The 22,837-nt window shown below is 41.3% G+C and overlaps 1 protein-coding gene across 3 annotated transcripts; it reads left to right on the top strand.

The window, feature by feature from the left end:
• The first annotated feature begins 3,058 nt into the window (after window positions 1-3,058).
• On the top strand, window positions 3,059-13,574 carry rwdd (RWD domain containing 4). Of its 3 annotated transcripts, none has more exons than XM_072594760.1 (6): window positions 3,059-3,243; window positions 5,219-5,299; window positions 8,678-8,787; window positions 11,200-11,350; window positions 12,314-12,422; window positions 13,471-13,574. In XM_072594760.1, exons 1-6 carry the CDS (start codon window positions 3,220-3,222, stop codon window positions 13,524-13,526), a joined length of 531 nt encoding a protein of 176 aa, XP_072450861.1. In that variant the 5' UTR covers window positions 3,059-3,219; the 3' UTR covers window positions 13,527-13,574. The 3 variants fall into 3 exon arrangements, with proteins under 3 accessions (XP_072450861.1, XP_072450872.1, XP_072450881.1); XM_072594771.1 differs by having other exon boundaries at window positions 3,066-3,168; XM_072594780.1 differs by lacking the exon at window positions 3,059-3,243 and adding an exon at window positions 3,253-3,507.
• The last annotated feature ends 9,263 nt before the right edge of the window (window positions 13,575-22,837 follow it).

Below are 22,837 nucleotides of genomic sequence, written 5' to 3'. Positions count from 1 at the left end.
CTGATCATCCAACTCAATGGTTTGGCGTTTTAAAATTACTGAAACATATAAGGTTCCCAGGATGTTTGACAGGATAGATGTGGAAAGGTTGTTTCTGCTGTGGGTGAGTGAAGTACTAAACAGCATATTCTCAGATATACCCATTTAAGACAAAATGAAGAAGAATTTCTTCTCTCAGATGGAAGTGAATCTGTTGAATTCTTTGCTGCAAAGGACTGTCCAAGCCGGGTTGTTAACCATATTCAAGATGTGGAGGTGCCATGTTGGACTGGGGTGGATAATATTAAAAATCACACAACACCAGATTACAGTCCAACTGGTGTATTTGGAAGTACTAACTTTTGGAGTACTACTTCTTCATCAGGTAACTAGTGGGGCAGGATCATAAGACACAGAAATTATATTAAAACATCATGCAACTGATACAATATATTGAACAATAACATGGTGCTGTGAGTGTGGTGCTGATCAGGCAGCATCTGAGGAGCAGGAGAATCAACGTTCTGGGAAAACTTCTTCAAGGCAGGCATCCTTGCAAAAGGATTCGCAGTACGGCTAAAATCAACTAAGTAAAAACAAGGACTGCAGATGCTGGAAACCAGAGTCTAAATTAGAGTGGTGCTGGAAAAGCACAGCAGGTCAAGCAGCATACGAGGAGCAGGAAAATCGATGTTTCAGGCAAAAGCCCTTCATCAGGAATTGAGGAGAATGCCTGCCTTGAGGAAGTTTTCCTCCTCTCTCTGCAAGAATCTCAATGAGTCTCTCTCTCTCTTACTGCAATCTCTCCACTCCAGCAGGCACCCTGCCTCTATTCTTGATGAAGGGCTTTTGCCTGAAATGTAAATTTTCCTGCTCCTCGGATGCTGCCTGACCTGCTGTGGTTTTCCAGCACCACTCTAGTCTAGACTCTGGTTTCCAGCATCTGCAGCCCGCGAGGAGGTTGAGCAATTCATCAACTTCACCAACACATTCCACCCTGACCTTAAATTTACACGGACCATCTCTGACACCTCCCTCCCCTTCCTGGACCTCTCCATCCCGATTAATGACAACCGACTCAACACTGACAGTTTTTACAAACCCACCGACTCCCACAGCTACCTGGATTATACCTCGTTCCACCCTACCTCTTGCAAAAATGCCATCCCGTATTCCCAATTCCTCCGCCTCCGTCGGATCTGCTCCCAGGAGGACCAGTTCCACTGCAGAACACACCAGATGGCCTCCTTCTTTAGAGTTCCCACGTGGTTAAAGATGCCCTCCAACGCATCTCGTCTACATCCCGCACCTCCGCCCTCAGACCCCACCCCTCTAACCGTAACAAGGACAGAACGCCCCTGGTGCTCACCTTCCACCCTACCAACCTTTGCATAAACCAAATCATCCGCCGACATTTCCACCACCTCCAAACAGACCCCCACCACCAGGGACATATTTCCCTCCCCACCCCTTTCCGCCTTCCGTAAAGACCGTTCCCTCCGTGACTACCTGGTCAGGTCCACGCCCCCCTACAACCCACCCTCCCATCCTGGCACTTTCCCCTGCCACCGCAGGAACTGTAAAACCTGCACCCACACCACCTCCCTCACCAAGGCCCTAAAGGAGCCTTCCACATCCATCAAAGTTTTACTTGCACATCCAGTAATATCATTTATTGTATCCGTTGCTCCCGATGCGGTCTCCTCTACACTGGGGAGACTGGGCACCTCCTCGCAGAGCGCTTTAGGGAACATCTCCGGGACACTAGCACCAATCAACCACACCGCCCCGTGGCCCAACATTTCAACTCCCCCTCCCAATCTGCCAAAGACATGGAGGTCCTGGGCCTCCTTCACCGCCGCTCCCTCACCACCAGACGCCTGGAGGAAGAACACCTCATCTTCCGCCTCGGAACACTTCAACCCCAGGGCATCAATGTGGACTTCAACAGTTTCCTCATTTCCCCTTCCCCCACCTCACCCGAGTTCCAAACTTCCAGCTCAGCACTGTCTCCATGACTTGTCCAGACATGTCCTACCTGCCTATCTCCTTTTCCACCCATCCACTCCACCCTCTCCTCCCTGACCTATCACCATCATCCCCTCCCCCACTCACCTATTGTACTCTATGCTACTTTCTCCCCACCCCCACCCACACCCTCCTCTAGCTTATCTCCCCACGCTTCAGGCCCACTGCCTTTATTCCTGATGAAGGGCTTTTGCCCGAAACGTCGATTTCGAAGATTCTTGGATACTGCCTGAACTGCTGTGCTCTTCCAGCACCACTAATCCAGTCCTTGTTTTTACCTGAGGGAGAAGGTGACAGGTTGGAGAGGAAGGTGGAGCAGATAGATAGGAAAGGTGATGGATGGGTCAGGAGGGCGGTGCCGAGTTGGAGGCTTGGGCCTGGGATAATGTAGGGGGAGTGGAAATTAGGAAACCGTTGAAATGCACATTTATCCTGTGTGGTTGCAGGATCCCAAAGCGGAATATGAGGCGTTCTTACTCCAGGCATCAGAGGAACACCTCACCTCCCCCCTCCCCCTCCATCAAGGACATGCAGGTCCTTGGCCTCCTCCATCGCCAAACCCTAACCACTGACACCTGAAGGAAGACCTTCCCTCTCAAGCCACCCCCTCCCAGTTATCTCTCAGGCCCGTTACCCACAAGCCGTCTTCCTGGTGAAGGGCTTATGCCCGAAACGTCGATTCGCCTGCTGTTCTTTTCCAACATCACACTCTAATCTAGGCCCTGATCTCCACCATCTGCAGTCTTCACTTTTGCCTAGCTGACTTGATGGGCCCAACGGCCTCCACCCTCGCCGCCGCATGTTTACTGACGTCAGCACGCAGGGCTCCGTGCGGGACGACGTTGGCAAGGCTTCCCCCGCTCACGTCGCGTCTCTTGTCTCCATAGAGGGTGTGCGAATACAGCAACACGCCTGCGCAAGGGCTTCGCCGTTCCCGAGCCGAACGCGCCTGCGCAGATCGCAGGGGCGCGTGAGCGACGCTGTCACGTGATATGGGGGGGCACCGATTGGTCGAACGGCTCAACCAATGGTGTGCGAGGTCAGAGGGGAACGGTGAGAGTTGAGGCGAAGGTGAGCGGCGGTGTGGAGGGTTGTCTGTCCCGGAGTGGAGCTGAGTCCTGACCTCGACCCGGTCCGAATGGAGGCCGTCCGGCTTTAAAGGTTGGCAGCGCGAATTCCCCCCTCAGCCATCTACCCGCCGGGGTTACCGCGATGACGGCCAACGAGGAGCAGACGGTGAGCTGATGGAGCCTGTCAGTTGAGCCGGCCGCTTGCCTCCCTGGATCGTGTCTGGGCTGCAGGCGGACAGTGAGAGGTTAATGAGAGGGCCGCGGAAACTCGGCCGCTGCTCTTTTAACTACAGTCCCTCGAAAGCTGAAGGAGCAAGGGAATTGGAGATGATGAGACTGGGGCATCTGTCAGCAGTGTGAATGATAGTTTCTTATTGCTTGCCTTGTACAGCAACGATAACGCCGGTAGTGTGGCACAGAGGAGAAGTGGGTGAGGCGTGTTTATACATTTTCTTACAAAGTTTTCAGCACTAACACTCTCCCTGAATCTGGGGTACCGTGCAAGAAAGACTACAGCCAAAACTCTCAATGTATCATTTTTAAGGATTTAGAAGAGATTCATCAGGATGTTGCCTGGGCTGGAGCTGTTTAGTTGTAAAGAGTGATTAGGCAGGCTGGGGTTGATTTCCTTTGAGCAGAAAAGCTGATGGAGTGACCAGATTGAGGTGAGCAAAACTCTTCCCCTCAATTGAGGGGTCAATAACTAGAGAGGACAGTTTTAAGATAAGATGCAGGAGATTTATTGAAGAATTATGGGGAAGAAGGTGCTAGGTGTCTGGAAGTCTGTCGAAAAGGATGGCACTTTTTGGAACCTACGGCAGATGAGGTTAGATCTAGGTGTAGAAATGGAATTAAAATAAATAGATGCCTGATGATTGGTGTGGACATAGTAGACTAAAGGGTGTCCTTCCATGTTGTAGAAACTCTGTTACTATATTGGTTGTAGCCTGTCAATTTTTCTTTTCCCAGAGATTACTGGAAGGAGGAGTAAGAGGTTAAGATGTGGATGGCAGCCTTGATCTTATTAAATGTTGAAGCAGGCTTGAGAGAATAATCTACTCCTTTATATTTGTGCATGTGTGCATCAGCAATCTTTTCTCACATCAATGGAAATAATTGCTGTTCCTTTTTTTTTGTTGCTGAGTTAAGTTCTTCAAACTCCCTATGTCATAGAACTGTGGCATTATCTTCACCACATCAAAGGGAGCAATACAAGAAGGGAGCTTCTTTCCACCACCTTCTAAAAAGTAATTCAGAATGGATAATAACTGTTGACTTGTACTTTGTCAATGATGCCCAAATCTTGTGAATGAATAAATAAAAATGTATCATTAGCTTCTACTGTATCAAAATTAATTGGATCATGTCAAAATTAAATTTGAGTTTTGTTTGATTTTCTCTCATCCTGTTCCTGAAGAGAGGAACCCATTAAAAAAGCACATCATATATTTGAGTGTTCCAGAAAAGCTACAAAGTTTAAAATCACACAAGACCAGGTTGTAGGCCCCACAGGTTTATTTGGAGGCACTAGCTTTTGAAGTGCTGTGTCTTCATCAGGTGGTTGTGGAGCAAAATCATACGACCCAGAATTTATAACAACAGGATTGCAGTGTCATTGGAATGTAATAGTAAACAAATTTAACTAAAATATTACACTCCAATGACACTGCAGTCCTGTTGCTATAAATTCTGGGTCGTATGATTCTGCTCCACAACCACCTGATGATGAAGAAGCAGCGCTTCAAAAGCTAGTGCCTCCAAATAAACCTGTTTGACTATTACCTGGTATTGTTATTTTTAACTTTGTCCATCCCAGTCCAACACCGGCACCTCCAAATCAGAAAATCTACAGTTTCCTATCTTGCAAACTTGTGACGAAAGCAAACTACAGCTATTGAAAATCTGGAATGAAATCAAAAACTGTTGAAAATGCTCAGCAGGTCTGAAACATTAATGTTTCAGATCATTTATCCTTTGAGAGAATTTATTATCTTGCTTGTTCTAGCATTCTTTAAAGCAATTTAAATTTCATCTGAATTGTCCTATCTGGATATATTATCATAATGATGTCAGCAGATGACAGTGAAAAATACTTTCCTCTCCACCTTAATGTTGGAATCGGGTTTTGCTTTTGTTTTCAGATGGAGCTTGAAGCTCTTCGTTCCATTTATGAAGGTGATGAATGTTTTAAGGAACTTAGTTCAGCATCTTTTCAATATAGGGTAAGTTAAGTAAGTCATTTTATGCAAATACAATAATTTAGAGTTTTTGACTATCATTCCTGTACTTCAAACATTATGCACTAAATAATGTATCTACAATCGGAATGAACTCAGTTGCAGTAGCACCTCTTTTGAGAAAGGCTTGTAATGAAGTTCTCAGGTGTCACTATTGGGATTGTTGACTTTTCCTGATATATATTAGTACCATAGGCCTTCTCGTTCAGGGCACATGTGCAATGTGTTAGGAAGTAATGGCAACACAACTGCACTTGATATCATACTAAATAATACAGCACAGGAACAGGCCCTTCAGCCTACTAAGTCTGCACCAATTTCAAATCCTCATTTAGAGCCACTACTTATTGCCCATGCGTGTTTATTCCTCTGTTCATCTTCTCTTCGTGTGTCTATCATGATACACCTTAAGCATTGCTAAATGCCTGCTTCAACCACCTCCAGTAGAGTGCATTTCAGACATCCACTACGCTCTGTGTGAACATTCTTTTCCTGCACTTCTCCCCTAATTCCCCACCCCCCACAATCAGCTTGAATCAGTTCTTTGTTGTAGTTAAGCTTTCCACCCTGGGAAAAGCCTCTAATCATTCACCCTATCTATGCCCCTCATAATTTTGTAGACCTCTATCAGGTTGTTCCTCAGCCTCCGATATTTTCAGTGAAAACAATCTGAGTTTATCCAACCTCTCCCATAACTAAAACCATCCACACTAGGTAACATCTTGGTACGTCTTCTCTGCACCCTCTCCAAAGTAGCCATGTCCTTCTGGTACTGTGGCGACCAGAACTGCAAGCAGTATTCCAAATGTGGCCTAACTAAAGTTTGTACAGCTAACATAAGTTAGTGAGTTTTATAATTGATGCCTCAGCTGATGAAGACCAGTGTGCTGTATGCCTTCTGGGCTACCTTATCCACCTATGTTGCCACTTTCAGGAATCATTGGACCAGATCCCTCTGTATATTAATTCTCCTAAGGGTTCTGCCATTTCTCATATAATTCGCACCTGAATTTGATCTTCCAAAATGCATCACCTCGCATTGTTCCGATTAAATACCACCTGCTGTTTCTGTGCCAAAATCTGCAATCTATCTATATCCAGTTGTATTGTTTGACAATCTTCTTCACTATCTGCATGTCCGCTAATTGTGGTGTCATCAGCAAACTTGCTAATCAGACCAACTACATTTTCCTCCAGATCATTCATATGTAAATATTGCAAACAACAAAGATCCCAGCACTGATCCATGCGGAAACCAATAGTTACTGATCTCCATTCTGAAAAGCACCCCTCCATTGCTATTCTGTCTTCTAAGACCAAGCCAGTTTTGTATCCATCTAGCCAGCTCAGCCTGATAACTCTACGTTCTATATTTACCTGCCATGGAGTGCCTTGTCAAATGCCTTACTAAGGTCCATGCAGACAACATCCACTGGCCTTCCCTCATCAATAATGAGAGACATAGAGATGTACAGCATGGAAACAAACCCTTCGGTCCAACCCATCCATGCTGACCAGATATCCCAACCCAATCTAGTCCCACCTGCCAGCACCCAGCCCATATCCCTCCAAACCCTTCCTATACATATACCCATCCAAATGCCTCTTAAATGTTGCAATTGTACCCAGCCTCCACCACATCCTCTTGCAGCTCATTCCATACACGTATCACCCTCTGCATGAAAACGTTGCCCCTTAGGTCTCTTTTATATCTTTCCCCTCTCACCCTAAACCTATGCCCTCTAGTTCTGGACTCCCCCAACCCAGGGAACATACTTTGCCTATTTATCCTATCCATGCGCCTCATAGTTTTGTAAGACTCTATAAGGTCACCCCTCAGCCTCCGATGCTCCAGGGAAAACAGCCCCAGCCTGTTCAGCCTCTCCCTGTAGCTCAGATCCTCCAACCCTGGCAACATGCTTGTAAATCTATTCTGAACCCTTTCAAGTTTCACAACATCTTTTCGATAGGAAGGAGACCAGAATTGCATGCAATATTCCAACAGTGGCCTAACCAATGTCCTGTGCAGCTGCAACATGACCTCCCAACTCCTGTCAGTCTCCCATGGGGAACCTTGTCAAACGCCTTACTGAAGTCCACATAGATCACATCTACTGCTCTGCCCTCCTCAATCTTCTTTGTTACTTCTTCAAAACACTCAATCAAGTTTGAGACATGATTTCCCATGCACAAAGCCATGTTGAGTATTCCGAATCAGTCCTTGCCTTTCCAAATACATGTACATCCTGTCCCTCAGGATTCCCACCAATAACTTGCCCATCACCGAGGTCAGGCTCACCGGTGTTTAGTTCCCTGGCTTGTCTTTACTGCCCTTCTTAAACAGTGGCACCACTTTTGCCAATCTCCCAGCACTTCACCTGTGACTATCAACGATACAAATATTTCAGCAAGAGGCCCAGCAATCACTCCTCTAGCTTCCCACAGAGGTCTTGGGTACACCTGATCAGGTCCTGGGGATTTATCCACATTTAACCATTTCAAGACATCCAGCACTTCCTCCTCTGTAATCTGGGCATTTTGCAAGATGTCACCATCTATTTCCTTACAGTCTATATCTTCCATATCCTTTTCCACAATAAATAATGATGCAAAATATTCATTTAGTGTCTCCCCCATTTTCTGTGGCTCCACACAAAGGCTGCCTTGCTGATCTTTGAGGGGCCCTATTCTCTCCCTAATTACCCTTTTGTCCTTAATATATTTGTTAAAAACACTTTGGATTCTCCTTAATTCTATTTACCAAAGTTATCTCATGTCCCCGTTTTGCCCTCCTGATTTTCCTCTTAAGTATACTCCTACTTTCTTTATATTCTTCTAAGGATTCACTCGATCTGTCCTGCCTATACCTGACGTATGCTTCCTTCTTTTTCTTAACCAATTCTTGTCATGATTGCAAAAAAAACTCAAATCAAGTTGGTGAGACCTGACCTTCCCTGCATGATGTATTTGTCATACGATTAATCATGAAGCCAGGGTTATGATTGATAAATACAGTTGCATCTTCCTTTTTGTGTTGATACAATTTCTTTTGCAGTCTTGTCTCTTTTGTTTTTAAAAAGTCACTCTGGAAATTTACCAGACACCAGGAATAAACTTGACAGCTCCACCAATGTGGTGAAACTTGTGAAACAATTTGCTGACACATTCTGGGTGGTCTGCATCCATCAGGTTGCCACTCGAGTGACAAAGCTAAAATTTCACTGTCCCTTTCCATTTGTTCCCTTTAAAAAGGAGAACAGATGCAACCACTTACTAGGAGCAATATTGCAATGTGTTCTATTTATAATTACTTCATTTGTCTGCCATTACTGCATTCTGTTTTGTTTTTCCACATTGTTTTAGGTAGGTAACCTTGGTGACCCTAAAGCCTTCCTGCTAGAAATTTCATGGCCTGAAATGTATCCAGAACTGCCCCCAAACATATCATTGAACGCATTCTTCAATAATAGCATGTAAGAATTCCAATCGTATTTCGCAGAAAATGCTGGATTTACAATTTTATAGGTGTGTAATTAATTGATTTGTGAATTAAAATCTAACTGTCATCTTTGAATAAGTGCTCTGTATTCAAGATTTCTGCGCTCAAAACAAAAACCCGGCATACACATTTTGGTAAGCTATCTCCTTCAGTTTCATTCATTTTAATAAGGTACATCATACTTAACTATCTTGCTGGAGTCTTTTTCAGTTAGGGAACAAAAGGTTGATGAAAATAATGGATGTACATGTGACATGAATTTCCAAAAGGCTCTTAATAAATACAATACAACAAACTTAGGGGCAAAGTTGAGTCAACAAGAGTCATTACCTACATAATTATTAAATTGGCTGTTTGCGTGATATGAATCAGTAATGGTTAATGGGTGTTTTTCAGACTTGAAGGCTTACAATGAAGTTCTCAAGGGGTCAGTATTGGGACTTTTGATTTCTCCTGATATATATTAGGGCATAATTTCAAAATTTGTGCATGATAGGAAACTTGGAAGCCTTATGAACTGTGAGAAGGATCATGTAGAACTTCATTGACCAGTTGATAGAATCAACAGACCAGTGGCAGATGAAATTTAATGGAAAGAAGTGTAAAGCAGGAATCATAGGGTTAGAAATACAAATAGAAGAAAGGATACAATTACAATGTGGCTGCAGGAGGGGAGGGATTTCAGTGCATAAAGCATTCGATATAGCAAAATAGGTCAATAGTTTCCTAGACATTTAGTGTGGATCTAGATTATAAAAGTAAGGAAGTTGGGTACTGTACTAGGATAAAAGTTGGGACTGCATTAAAGACTGTGCAGCCTATTCCAATGCTGTCCTACTCTTTGCTGTTTGATTTGATTTTGTATTGTCACATGTACCATGATACAGTAAAAAGTATTGTTTTTGTGCTGACCAGACAAATCATACCTTACATAAGTATATCAGGGTAATAGAACAGAATACAGAATATCATGTTACAGCTACAGAGTAGGTGCAGAAAAAGATCACCACTAATACTTACGTGGTATGTTCATTATAGGGAAGAATCTGTTCTTGAATTTGTTAATGTGCTTTCAAACATTTGTATCTTCTACCCAATGGAAGAGGGTGGAAGAGAGTGTAGTCGGGGTGGGAGGAGTTTTTGATTATGTTGGCTGCTTTCCTGAGGCAACAGGAAGTGTTCAAAGATTGATTAGAATGGAGCTGGGATAAGAACTTCAGTTACTTCGATGGATCGGAGAAGTTGGCACTGTTTATTTCCTTGGAGGAAAAGATTGTTTGAAGAGATTTTACAAAGGTATCCAAAGATAGGGCAGAGTAAGGGATGGCAGAGTAAATGGGGAAAAGCTGCTCTGGTGGTGGAAGGATTGAGAACATGAAGACAGATTTAAGATAATGGACAAAAGAATTATGGTGACATGCGGAAACCCTTTTCACACAATGAGTGCTTGGGAGCTGGACTCCATTGCCTGAAAGCTTGGAGGCGGGTTCAATCAAGACATTCTAGTGGGAGTTGGATCGCTATTTTAAAAAGAAATAGCGTACAGAACTAAATAGAGAAGGCATGAGACAAGATTGCTTGTGCAGAGAAGTGATACAAATATATGTATGGCCAAATGGCCTCTTGCGCTGTAATAGAATTAGATTTTATTGTCACCTGTACTCAAGTACAGTGAAAAGTGCACGAAGTTGCCGTTCTCTGACGCCATCTTATTTCCAGAAACTAGACTTTTGAAAATTAAAACCAACCATCTTTGATATAAAACCCAAAACAATAAGATGCAAATTTCAGAACAGAAAAATAAAGCAGAAGTAAAACAGAGCCAAGTAAACAAAATTCAGTGATGGACAGTCACTCTGGTGATGCTATCTTCCTGCCAAACCTGATGGAGAGATTTCAAATGGATTTCATATGGATAGACTTATGTCTATCACAAAAGAATTCCCCATAGCCAATCTATAAAACAACATCTGAACAAAAAAAATTAATCAAAACTAGGCTAGGAGAGTTGACAAAAAAAAAATCCTTTTTTTTAAATACATTAACCCTTTTACATTATGCCATAAATAAATAGGCGACAATAAAACTTTGACTAAAAATCAATTTGTTTTCCTTTCTCCCTCGATTGAAGGGAGGCTTTTCTGTGGTAACTCATTTCATTAGTAATATGTGCTACCTAATTCTTTGCATAATTTTTACTAAGTTTCTTTTGTGTGAAAGCTTTACCTTGCAAAGTTCTGACCAGCTTGATAAAGAACTAATATAACAAAGTGAATTACCTTTATCAGTAAAAGTGACAGTTAAAGTTTTAACCGTGCATAGTTCCTTGGTTTGGTAAATCATCTGATTACATATTATATTAATACATAGTCTGTGTGCTCTTCAGTTCTTCTTCAGTAAAGCAGGATATAATAGCCAAGCTACATGAACAGGCTGAAGCAAACTTGGGAACAGCAATGGTGTACACGTTGTTTGAATGGGCTAAAGAGAACCAAGAGGAGCTTATGGAAAACCATCAGCCAGTAGTTAGTGCAGTGGTAAGTCTGATAGTAAAGAATGCTATAATACTTTTCCCTGGGATGGGGGAGTTCAGAACTAGAGGGCATAGGTTTAAAAGAGACCTAAGGGGCAACTTTTTCACATGGAGGGTGGTGCATGTATGGAATGAGCTGCCAGAGGAAGTTATAGAAGCTGGTACAATTGCAACATTTTAAAAGGCACCTGGATGGGTATATGAATAGGAAGGGTTTAGAGGGAGATGGGCCAAGTGCTGGCAAATGGGACTAGATTAGATTGGGATATCTGGTCAGCATGGATGAGTTAGACTGAAGGGTCTATTTCTGCACTGTACATCTCTGACTTAGAAACGTTTAATTCCAAGATATAACTTTTCAATAAAAATTGAATAGTTAGGACCCAGTCAATTAAAACATGACCTTTCAGCCTCAATTTAATGAACTTATTGTAATTCCTGTTTATATTAAACTTTGATTTTAATTTAACTTAATTATAAAATACCTTGAAGATGTTTTAAGCCTTTTTGAATTTTATATGTGGAAATTTTGCTGGCCTTCTATTCTAGGAACAGGTATAAATCAAGTTAGCAGATATTTTAACCTAGATGATAAGCTTGCATCCTTTCACAACCTTTCACAGTTAGTGAAATCTGTGGAAGTGAGGTCATTGTTGTGATTTAGGAAATAGCACCCAATTTGCATACAGTAAATATCAGTTAACAGGACTGAGTAAGTGATCATTTTGAGGGGATATTGGATAAGCATGAACAGAATGCCCGACTCTTTTGTGAAAAGTATCTAGGATGTTGTTTAATCACTTAATCCAACAATTGATATTGACTCAATCTTTTCTTGTGATAGGGTATATCTTCCTACCATGGAGGGACTATTCTCATAGTGATATGTTGTTACGTTAATCACTTTTAAACTACTCAGTAATAGTATTGAATTGGTACCAATGTATATTTTTGGAATTTCTTACAGACACTATCAATGACTGAAAATACTGTAACTTCTCATACTTCTGTTGCTAAGAAAAAGAAAAAAGAACAGCTGTCAAAATCTCAAAAGAAGAAGTTGGCTGATAAAACAGGTTTGGAATGTTGCTTTGAAACTGCAAGACAAAATAACTGTGTGTCCGCAAACTAAGCTAAGACAGTGACCATTTTCTACTCCTGGAACATGTGTGTGGGCTAAAGTTATCTTCATGTTACATTCTGATTATGCAATGCACCATACAGGTGTCATCCTGTGACAAGTAACATCAGCTCATCCTTACCTTCTCTGAAGGACATCATGAAGCAGATGGATCTTCATCATGATTTTGTCGTTTTATGATCACTTTTTCTTTCTTTTCCTTGATTTACTTAAATAATAGAATTTAAATTCGCTGCAGAGATGAGCTAAAGTCAGATAATTATTTCACAGTTCAACCACTTCAACTCTCCCTCCCACTCTGCCAAGGACATGCAAGTTCTGGGCTGCCTCCACTGCCAAATCCTAGCCACCTAATGCCTGGAGGAAGAACGCCTCATCTTCCATCTAGGGACTCTCCAACTGCACAGGATCAATGTCGATTTCACCAGTCTCCTCATCAGATTCTGCCTGATGTACTGTGCTTTTCCAGCACCATACTTTTCAACCTATTATTTTAGTAATAAAGCCACTATTGTCATAGCTTAATAGCTTAATTTTCAGTTTTTTTAATATATAAAATAACCTGTCAGCTCACAAAGATATAGAAAAGATCTTCGTCACCAAGGTATGAAATGTGTGCTTGACATGACTTAAACATTTCAGGCTGTTTGGGTCTGTGAGAAATAACTTCCTATTCTTTGCACTGACTTGACAATGAAATTTGAGATTGTGCTTGAGAAGGAGAATTGAACCCTGATCTGTACTTCTAATTGTTAATCCCTGCTGGCAGGGTATTTGTGGAAGCTAGGATCAGTCGTGATTCTTCCAAACTTAAATAGCTGACTAAATTTTGAAGGCTTCCATGTAAATTACAGCCAAAATATGACTGTAATTCATGGTACACAGGACAGCAAGGTGGAAGTGATGGGGAGAAATTGGGTGAAAGGAAAGAAATGTGCATCATTGAATCTTATTCTGAAGACTTTTTTTGATTTCTGTAATAGATAACCGAGGGGAATTACCACGTGGATGGAATTGGGTAGATGTCATTAAGGTATAATTTGTTTCATAAACTTCAACAATTTGAGATGCATTATTACCATTTTCACACCTGGCAACTGTCTGGCTATATTTTAATGTACAGACTATTGATTTGATGTAATCGCAATTATCGTTATTAAAATATATAAATCCTCTTGCTCTTAAGAACTAAAATGCTGGATTTGTAAATTGCTTTCAAGCATTTCAGTTGCTAATATGTTTTTCTATTTTTTTTTCCAATCAAACCAACTGATTTTGCGTGACTTTGTTTTGACAATTACAGCATGTAAGTATTTTTGTTATTGTTTCAAAATCTTCCTTTTAGAGTATTTTGTGTAATGCAGATTTCATTAACTGAGCTGACTGGATGTGCTAGCTGAATTTCCTGTGACTAAGTGATATCACAGTAAAATTTGACTTGGCAATGAAGGCTGGCTAAATAGTAAGTCTGTCTGTTTCTTATTTGGAATGAAACTCGACAAATATGTGATTTCAGACCCTGATTGCAGTCCACCTCGCCCACAGTTCTTACCCATCTCACCACACCTCTTTCAGTCACTTGACCTACCCCAAACTCTCTGCCCCACGATGACTTTTACTTTCTGTTCCTAATCCTTTCAACTCTACACCAAGTGACTCCTTATCAGTGACTTCAACAATACATTCTGGTGAAGGATAATTTTTTTTTCTTTGAGAAAGAAGGAAGTCTGAAAGTGCATGAATGGAGTTCATGATTAGCAATAATTTCAAGTTGAAAGCTTTATTAAAATGTTGTGGCTAGCAAATGTAATTGCTCACACTTAATTCTTCTGATTTTTAAAAATATGAGTAAGCCATTCAGCTATTGTGCCTCTTCGTTATTTGATAAGATCATGGGTGATCTGATCGTAACTTCAACTCCAATTTTTATGCTTGTTTCCCATAACCATTTAGAATCATAGAATCCCTACAGTGTGGAAACAGGAAAACGTAGGACTACAAATGTTGGAGATCAGAGTCAAAAACCGTGGCCTGGAAAAGCATAGCCGGTCAGGCAGCATCCGAGAGCATAAGCCCTTTACCAAAATGTCGACTCCTATTCCTTGGATGCTGCCTGACTTGCTGTGCTTTTTCAGCGCCACACGTTTTGAATGAATGTGTGGAAACAGGCTATTTGGACTATCAAATCCACGCTGATGCTCCGACCACCATCCCACCCACGTCCACACACCCTACCCTATCTGTATAAGCCAGCATTTCCCATGGCTAATCCACCTATCCTGCATGTCCGTGGGTGCAATGGGCAATTTAGCATTGCCAATCCACCTTACCTCCATGTCTTTGGACTGTGGGAGAAAACCGGATAGTAAAGTTAGATCTCATGGAATACAGGGAGAACTAGCCATTTGGATGCAGAACTGGCTCAAAGGTGGAAGACAGGGTGCTGGTGGAAGGTTGTTTTTCAGACTGGAGGTCTGTGACCAGTGGAGTGCCACAAGGATCGGTGCTGGGTCCTCTAATTTTTGTCATTTACATAAATGATTTGGATGCAGGCATAAGAGATACAGTTAGTAAGTTTGCAGATGACACCAAAATTGGAGGTGTAGTGGACAGCAAAGAGGGTTACCTCCGATTACAACAGGATCTGGACCAGATGGGCCAATGGGTTGAGAAGTGGCAGATGGAGTTTAATTTAGATAAATGCGAGGTGCTGCATTTTGGGAAAGCAAATCTTAGCAGGACTTATACACTTAATGATAAGGTCCTAGGGAGTGTTGCTGAACAAAGAGACCTTGGAGTGCAGGTTCATAGCTCCTTGAAAGTGGAGTCGCAGGTAGATAGGATAGTGAAGAAGGCGTTTGGTATTCTTTCCTTTATTGGTCAGAGTATTGAGCACAGGAGTTGGGAGGTCATGTTGCGGCTGTACAGGACATTGGTTAGGCCACTTTTGGAATATTGCACGCAATTCTGGTCTCCTTCCTGTCGGAAAGATGTTGTGAAACTTGAAAGGGATGAGAAAAGATTTACAAGGATGTTGCCAGGGTTGGAGGATTTGAGCTATAGGAAGAAGCTGAATAGGCTGAGACTGTTTTCCGTGGAGCGTCAGAGGCCTAGGGGTGACCTTATAGAGGTCTACAAAATTGAGGGGCATGGATAGGGTAAATAGGCAAATTATTTTCCCTGGGGTGGGGGTGTGCAGAACCAGAGGGCATAGGTTTAGGGTGAGAGGGGAAAGATATAAAAGAGACCTAAGGGGCACCTGTTTCACTGTGGTATGGGTATGGAATGAGCTCCAGAGGAAGTGGTGGAGGCTGGTACAATTGCAACATTTAAGAGGCATTTGGATGGGTATATGAATAGGAAGGGTTTGGAGGGATTTGGCCCAGGAGCTGGCAGGTGGGACTAGATTGGGTTGGGATATCTGGTTGGTATGGACGGGTTGGACCGAAGGGTCTGTTTCCATGCTGTACATCTCTATGACTGACTCTAAATCCCATGCAGCTGTGGGGAGAATTTTCAATCTCCACACAGACAGGTCCCTAAGGGTGGAATTGAGCCCAGGTCCCTAGCAATGTGAGGCAGCAGTGCTAACGACTGAGCAATCATGCTGCCCCTTTCTGATTAAAACCTATGTAATTTAGTCTGGAATATATTCAATGATCCAGAAATCACTGAGAGAATTTCAAAGATGGATGAATGTCAGGGAAGGAATTTCTTCTCATTTCCATCTAACCCTTCTACTGTGCCCCCTATATCTAGAAAACATCATGAAAGAAAGGGGAAAATAGATAAGTTGCAATTAATTTAAAGTCAAAGTTATTGCTACACATATTAGTTCACGTAAATGAAAGCTCAGTGAATAAATGTCCACTAGAGGTCCTTCCAGTTGGCGTAGTACCCCATGTAGTCAAATTGCAAATGAAGGTGCAGTAGTAGAAAACTGGCAATTGGCTCACTTTTCAGGCATTTCTTTCCATAAATTATTGATATAACAACAGATTTAAAAAAGGGCACAAATGGAGCTCAGCATTGCTGACCATTGAATTTGCTGGCAGGACAGTGAAGGGAATTTTTTTTTTGAAAAGGTGGGAGTGTAGCATTATTGGTTGAGGACTCAATTCCAGCTTGAAAAGTGACTATGCATGAAATGAATTGTCAAATGAAGTGATGAGGGTTGAGCTTAACTAACAAAAAAGGCAGCCATGCTGCTGGAATACTATAGACCTCCAAATAGTGAGGAGGAAATAGAATAGCATATATGTACGCAAAATTCTAAGTGCAAAAACAGTAGGACAATAATTGTGAGAGACATCAACTACTTAATTGCTTGCAGCAGATGATATTTTTCTTTTTGATGTGGTGTGGATGTCACTGGCAAAGCCAGCGTTTGCTGCCAGTCAATATTTATCCTTGAATTGAATGGCTTGCTAGACTATTTCAGAACAGTTGATTCAATCTCATTGCTGTGGACCTGAAATCACATCTGGCCCTACTCAGGTAAAAATGACATATTTCTTTCCTTTAAAGGGCATTAGAAAATGATCCTCAAATGATGTCCAGACAACCTTTAACAGCCCAAGATACAACTCATCAGCCCTGGTGAATTATTCACCTTTAATTAGATTAGATTAGATTACTTAGTGTGGAAACAGGCCCTTCAGCCCAACAAGTCCACACTGACCTGCCAAAGCGCAACCCACCCAGACCCATTCCCCCACATTTACCCCTTCACCTAACACTATGGGCAATTTAGCATGGCCAATTCACATTTTGTTTGGACTGTGGGAGGAAACCAGAGCACCCGGAAGAAACCATGCAGAGAGAATGTGCAAACTCCGCACAGACAGTTGCCTGAGCCGGGAATTGAACCCGGGTCTCTGACGCTGTGAGGCAGCAATGCTAACCACTGTGCCAGAGACCCATCCAATTTGACATTCCTTCCAGTACTACTTCCTGCATTATGCTTTTCATATCTAATACCTCACTGGCCTTTTTGATAATGTCTGCATGCATTTTTTTCCCAACCTATTCACTTGCCTTCTTCCTGTAACCTTTGATCCCTTTACTAATCATGAATATATCTATTTATGTCTTAAATACACACATTGACTTGGCCTCCACGGATTTGCCACCCTCTGGCTGAAGAAATTCCTCCTCATCTCAGTTCTAAAGCAGCACCCTGCCACTCTGAGGATGTGACCTTGGGTTCTAATCTCTCCTACAAGGTGGAAACACCGTCTCCATGTCCACTCTATCCAGGCGTCTTATATTTTGTAAGTTTCAATCAGAAAATTCCCCTCCCATTGTGTTATAAACTCCATTGAGTAGAGACCTAGAATCCTCAACTACTCCTTGTATAACAAGCTGCTCATTCTTGGGATAATTCATGTGAACCTCCTCTGGATTCCCTCCATTGTCAGCACATCCTTCCTTAGATACAGGGCCCAAAACTGCTTCAATATTTCAAATGTGATCTGACAGGAGCCTTACACAGCCTCAGTAGTACATACCTGCTCTTGTTTTCTAGCCCTCCTAAAATGATTGCTAATGTTGCATTTATCTTCCTAATTGCCAACTGAACATGCCTGTTAACCTTAGGAGTCCTTGTTCAGGATTCTCTTAAGTCCCTTGTGCTTCAGATTTCCAATGCCTTTCCACATTTAGAAAAAAGTCCATGCTTCCATTCTTCCAACTAAAGTGCGTAACCTAACACTTTCCCATATTGTATCCTATCTCCCACTTCTGGTTAAATCACAACTAGAGTTCTGGTCACTATTACATGACAGCAATAATGGCTCTGAAGAAAGTAGAATGGAAATTTAAAACTGTTGTCAGAACTTGAAAATTGCAGTAAGTAGAACTGATTGGATAGAATAGGTTTGCTTTCCTTGGAGCAGAGAAAGTTGAAGGGTGATGAAATGTACAAATTGAGGGGCTGAGGAAAAAGTGGTTAGCAGAGACAGGTTTCCCCTCGTACTAAAATCAGTTACCATGAGGTGCAGATTTAAGGTTATTAATAGTAGGATTAAAGTTTTTTCATCCAGACAGTGGTGTATGTCTAGGATTTGCTGCCAAGTTTCACGGTAGAGGAAGAAATTCTACACTTTTTTGTTTTTAAAAGGTACCTGGATATACAGCTGAAGTAATGTAATCTGCAAAACAACATACCACGTGCTGGGAGGTAGAATTCTGTTGGGTGCTTAGTTTTATTATTTGCTGAGCTGAATGAGTTTTTTCTGTGACATAACTTTTCTGTGGTTCTAAATCAGATTTTGCAGAGAGATTGAGATCAGAAACCCACATTGGGTTAAATTTAGAGCTATTTGTAATATGTTCTCTTCTGGGGTTACATGTAGATTGACTGACTGAAATCTCCATGATTAAACCCAGCAGTTTCAGACATTTGACATGGAGTTTGGGTTGTGATACACTGGTAATGAGATGGGTTCGATAACCATTGAGATTTGTAACTGTGGAGCCATTCGCACCAAGTCAAACCTAATGGGTTTCACTGTGTGGCTGTTCTGACGAATGGTCACTGAACTCAAAATATTAACTCTGTTTCTGTTGCTGTAGTGTTGCTAGACCTAATAAGTTTCTCCAGCATTTTTTTTACTTGTTTCAGATTTCCAGTATCTGCAGTTCTTTTGGTTTTTATTATTGGTTTCAATGGCTTTGTTTTAAAGCAACACCAGCTGTGAATACATTGTCTGGTGTTTCTATTTTCCAGCTTGACTAGAATGTTCATACAAATAGGAAGTGTGACATTCCATAGCAATGCTGAGTTCTGTTTTGTTCTGGTGAAAATTTCTGAAAGTAGCCATTTCCCATTGTGTGTTCGCCTTTTTATTTAAATAAAAGTATTTAAGCAAAATTACATTTCTTAAAAATTAGACTATTTCTCTTCCTGCTCTCTGGACATGACATACTATGTATAGTTGTCCTCCTTTATCTACCTTGCATCTTGCATCCTCAAAGAATTCTAATGAATGTGTCAAGCCTGATTTTCCTTTTGCAAGATTGTATTGATTCAGTTTGGTTGTATTATGATTTTCCAAATGTCTTCAATGTGTTCTTGTACTTTGTACAACAATTTCCTGCTTTTTTGTCTCCCTTCTTTCTTGAATAGTCATGTTACATTTATCCTAAAGATCATGTTATTTAAAAAAGTGAGTTACAAAGTGATTAAAACCAGTTTTGGAAATTTATTCACCAGCCTCAATGTTTTGGTTTCATTTCCTAATATCTTTTTTTTTCCCCCTAGTTAAGCAAAACTGGCAGCAAGGATGAGGAGTAACCAAGGTTATGGACTCGCGTTAACTAGAATGTCAGATTTATTTTTGCTGGAGCACATTCATTTTTCCTGTTTGTGTGGAAAACCTCTTTTGATAAAATTACAGCATCCATTTAGTATGAAATCAATTGTGGGTTATGTTTTACTCTACAGACTAACTGCACATTTTGAAGGCAATTGTTGCACTAAATCTTACACTCAAATTAGTCTGTCTATTTACAAAGCAAAATAAATATAAAATAAATTGAACTACTAAGTTGGATACATGGTAACAGATTGCTTTGTTGCACATACTTCTAGTGGAGCATACCTCTGTTAGGCATGTTTTTAATTAGAAAACCATGGCTGAATATTTTCCTGAACAGCACTGTTAAGCTGGTGACCTGTCTGCAACCATGCTAACCGTTGCTGTTTTAACAAGGGTATTATGGACTATATTTCTTCATCTGTCATCTCCCCCTTTTGATACCCTGACTTACTGTCATGAGGAAATCAACTGAAAATATTCAGGAATTGAATAAAGTTTTTAATATTTTTTATTGCATGGCTTCTTATTATAAAGCTTTCATTGCATATGCAGTCATGATGGTGCATGTTATCTACCAAGATGTCAGGATTATAATTGACACAGATATATTGGTATGTTATGTTATTGCAGGTCATTTCGATGGGAAAGTTGTTAAAAACATTTGCACATTAATGGCAGGCAATGATTAATGCATACCTGGGTGCCTGAAAGCCTGTTAGTTACTAGTGGACTTTTGGTCCTTGGTGCACTAAGTGATTGATAGAAAGTAATTGTAAGCAAATTTTAATATTTAACACCCATGCTGAATTGACAGTAATGCCAGATGGTACATACCAATTTACATCTATTGAAAAAGATCTTTACAAGCTTGATCAGTGAGCAAAAAAATAGATGCAATTCCATTGATTTAATTTATTCATTCACGAGATGCCAGTATTTTTGGAAAGGTCAACATCTGGTCACAAATATACATACGTTTAGTTTCCATCTCCAAATTTAATAACAGCAAATTTGTGAATATGGGAAGCTAAGTGGGAATGTGCTGTGGAGATGTAAAGCAATTCAGGAGAGTTGAGACAGACTTGGACAATTGGATAGAACATCACAGATGGAATGTAATGTGGAAAAATGTGAGGCTATCCACTTTGGAATGAGAAGCAGTATTTCTTTGCAGCTGAGTATTTCTTAAATGATAAGAGATTGAAAAGTGTAGATGTACAAAATTACATAGATGTCACTGGAAGCTAACATGCAGGGGCAGCAAGTCTTTAAGACGATAAGACATAGGAGCAGAGTAGACCATTCAGCCCATCGAGCCTGCACAATCATTCAATAAGAGTGTGGCTGATCTGATAATCCTTAAGTCCACTTTCCTGCCTTTTTCCTGTAATTCTTCATTTGCTTACTTATTAAAAATCTGTGTATCTCAGCCTTGAATATATTAATGACCGGATCTCAACAGCCTTCTGTGGTCAAGAGTTGTGCAGATGCATTACCCTCTCAGAAAAGAGATTTCTCCTATCTGTGTTAAACGTGCATCCCTTATTCTGAAATTTTTTTATACTCACTTGTGGGACATGGGGATCACTGGCTGTACTAGCATTTATTACCAGTTCCTTGTTGCCCTTGAGAAGTGGGGTAGTGAGCTGCCTTCTGGAAATGTTGCAGTCTACATGCTGTAGGTTGACCCACAATGCCATTAGGGAGAGAATTTCAGGATTTTGACTCAGCAAAAGCAAAGGAACATGATATACTTTCAAGTTAGGATGATTATTGGTTTGCAGGGGAATTTTTCAGGTAGTAGTGTTCCCTTATATCTTCTGCCCTTGTCCTTCTAGATGGAAATGTTTGTGGGATTGGAAATTGCTGTTTAAAGATCTTTGGCAACTATCTTATGCTCTCTGGTCCTAGATGTGAGTAGATAAGGGGCCAAAACTCTTTACAGTATTCCAGCTGTGGTGTGACTGATGTCATGTATAGATTTAGAAAACCGATCTACTTTTATGTTGCACTTTAGGGAGATTAATACAATGTTAGTCTAAGTGTAGTGAAGTCTTGCTTCAATTGTGTAGGATTTTGGTTTGATCACACCTGCAGATATTGTGTGCAGGTTTGTGTCCTCTTATCTAATGGGAAAGCTATTATTTCCATAGAGAACAACAAAGCTTGACAGACTTGTCAATAGGTGTGGAGATGGAAAAGCACAGCAGGTCAGACAGCATCGGAAGAGCAGGAAAGTCAACAGTTCAGGCCGAAACCCTTCTAGCATCTGCAGTCCTTACTGTCTCCTCGATCAGACATGTCCATGGGAGGCAAGACTGACTTATGCAGACAGAGAGGGAAAAATGGGCCTGTATTCTCTAGCATTTTGAAGACTGAGAGGTGATTTTAATGAAACCTACAAAATACCTAAAGGAATTGATAGCATAAATACAAGTAAGGAAGTGAACTGGAAGCGCAACTCAAATTAAGGGGATGATACTAAGATTCTGGGTGAGAATTTCTTTTTGTTTGTCTTGGTGTGTGTCGCTGGGGCCATCCTGTAAAGTATAAACTACTGTGTTATAGAGCTTCTCCATTCAATCTTGATGAAACCCAGTGTATCTCAGCTGCCAGATCAACTTTTTCCATGCAATGCCTCTGGCGTGTTGCATACTAACCACTGTGCCTGATCATAAGTGTGTTCTCTGCAAAAATATCTCTCAAAGAAAAATGGTATAACATCTGTTATGGTATGGTTTAAACCAGTGTCCGAAGAGCAGTCGTATCAGACTCTAGCTAGGAATACTGCAGTGAGTAACTCTCCTGATTGCCCAAAGCCTATCCCCATCATCTTCAATGCACAAGTCAGGAATGCGATGGAATTCTCCCCCACTTTCCTGGACAGCGCTGCAGCACCAAAACAGAAGAAATTTGACACCATCCAGGACAAAGCAGCCCCTTGATTGGCACAAGCATCCACTCCCTCCACCACCAACAATCATTTGGAAATATATTGCTGTTCCTCCACTGTCGCATTGTGTACTAC

Source organism: Chiloscyllium punctatum, chromosome 2 (genome assembly GCF_047496795.1).
Source record: "Chiloscyllium punctatum isolate Juve2018m chromosome 2, sChiPun1.3, whole genome shotgun sequence".
Taxonomy (NCBI): Eukaryota; Metazoa; Chordata; class Chondrichthyes; order Orectolobiformes; family Hemiscylliidae; genus Chiloscyllium; species Chiloscyllium punctatum.
This window is presented reverse-complemented; position numbering and strand designations above follow the sequence as displayed.

What these genes read in the sequence shown, in the direction of transcription:
- rwdd (XM_072594760.1), top strand. Translation starts at nt 3,220, where the DNA reads ATGACGGCCAACGAGGAGCAGACG. An exon ending in CAGCATCTTTTCAATATAGG is followed by an intron (nt 5,300 to 8,677) that starts GTAAGTTAAGTA and finishes ACATTGTTTTAG; the next exon opens with GTAGGTAACCTTGGTGACCC. An exon ending in GAAGTTGGCTGATAAAACAG is followed by an intron (nt 12,423 to 13,470) that starts GTTTGGAATGTT and finishes TTTCTGTAATAG; the next exon opens with ATAACCGAGGGGAATTACCA.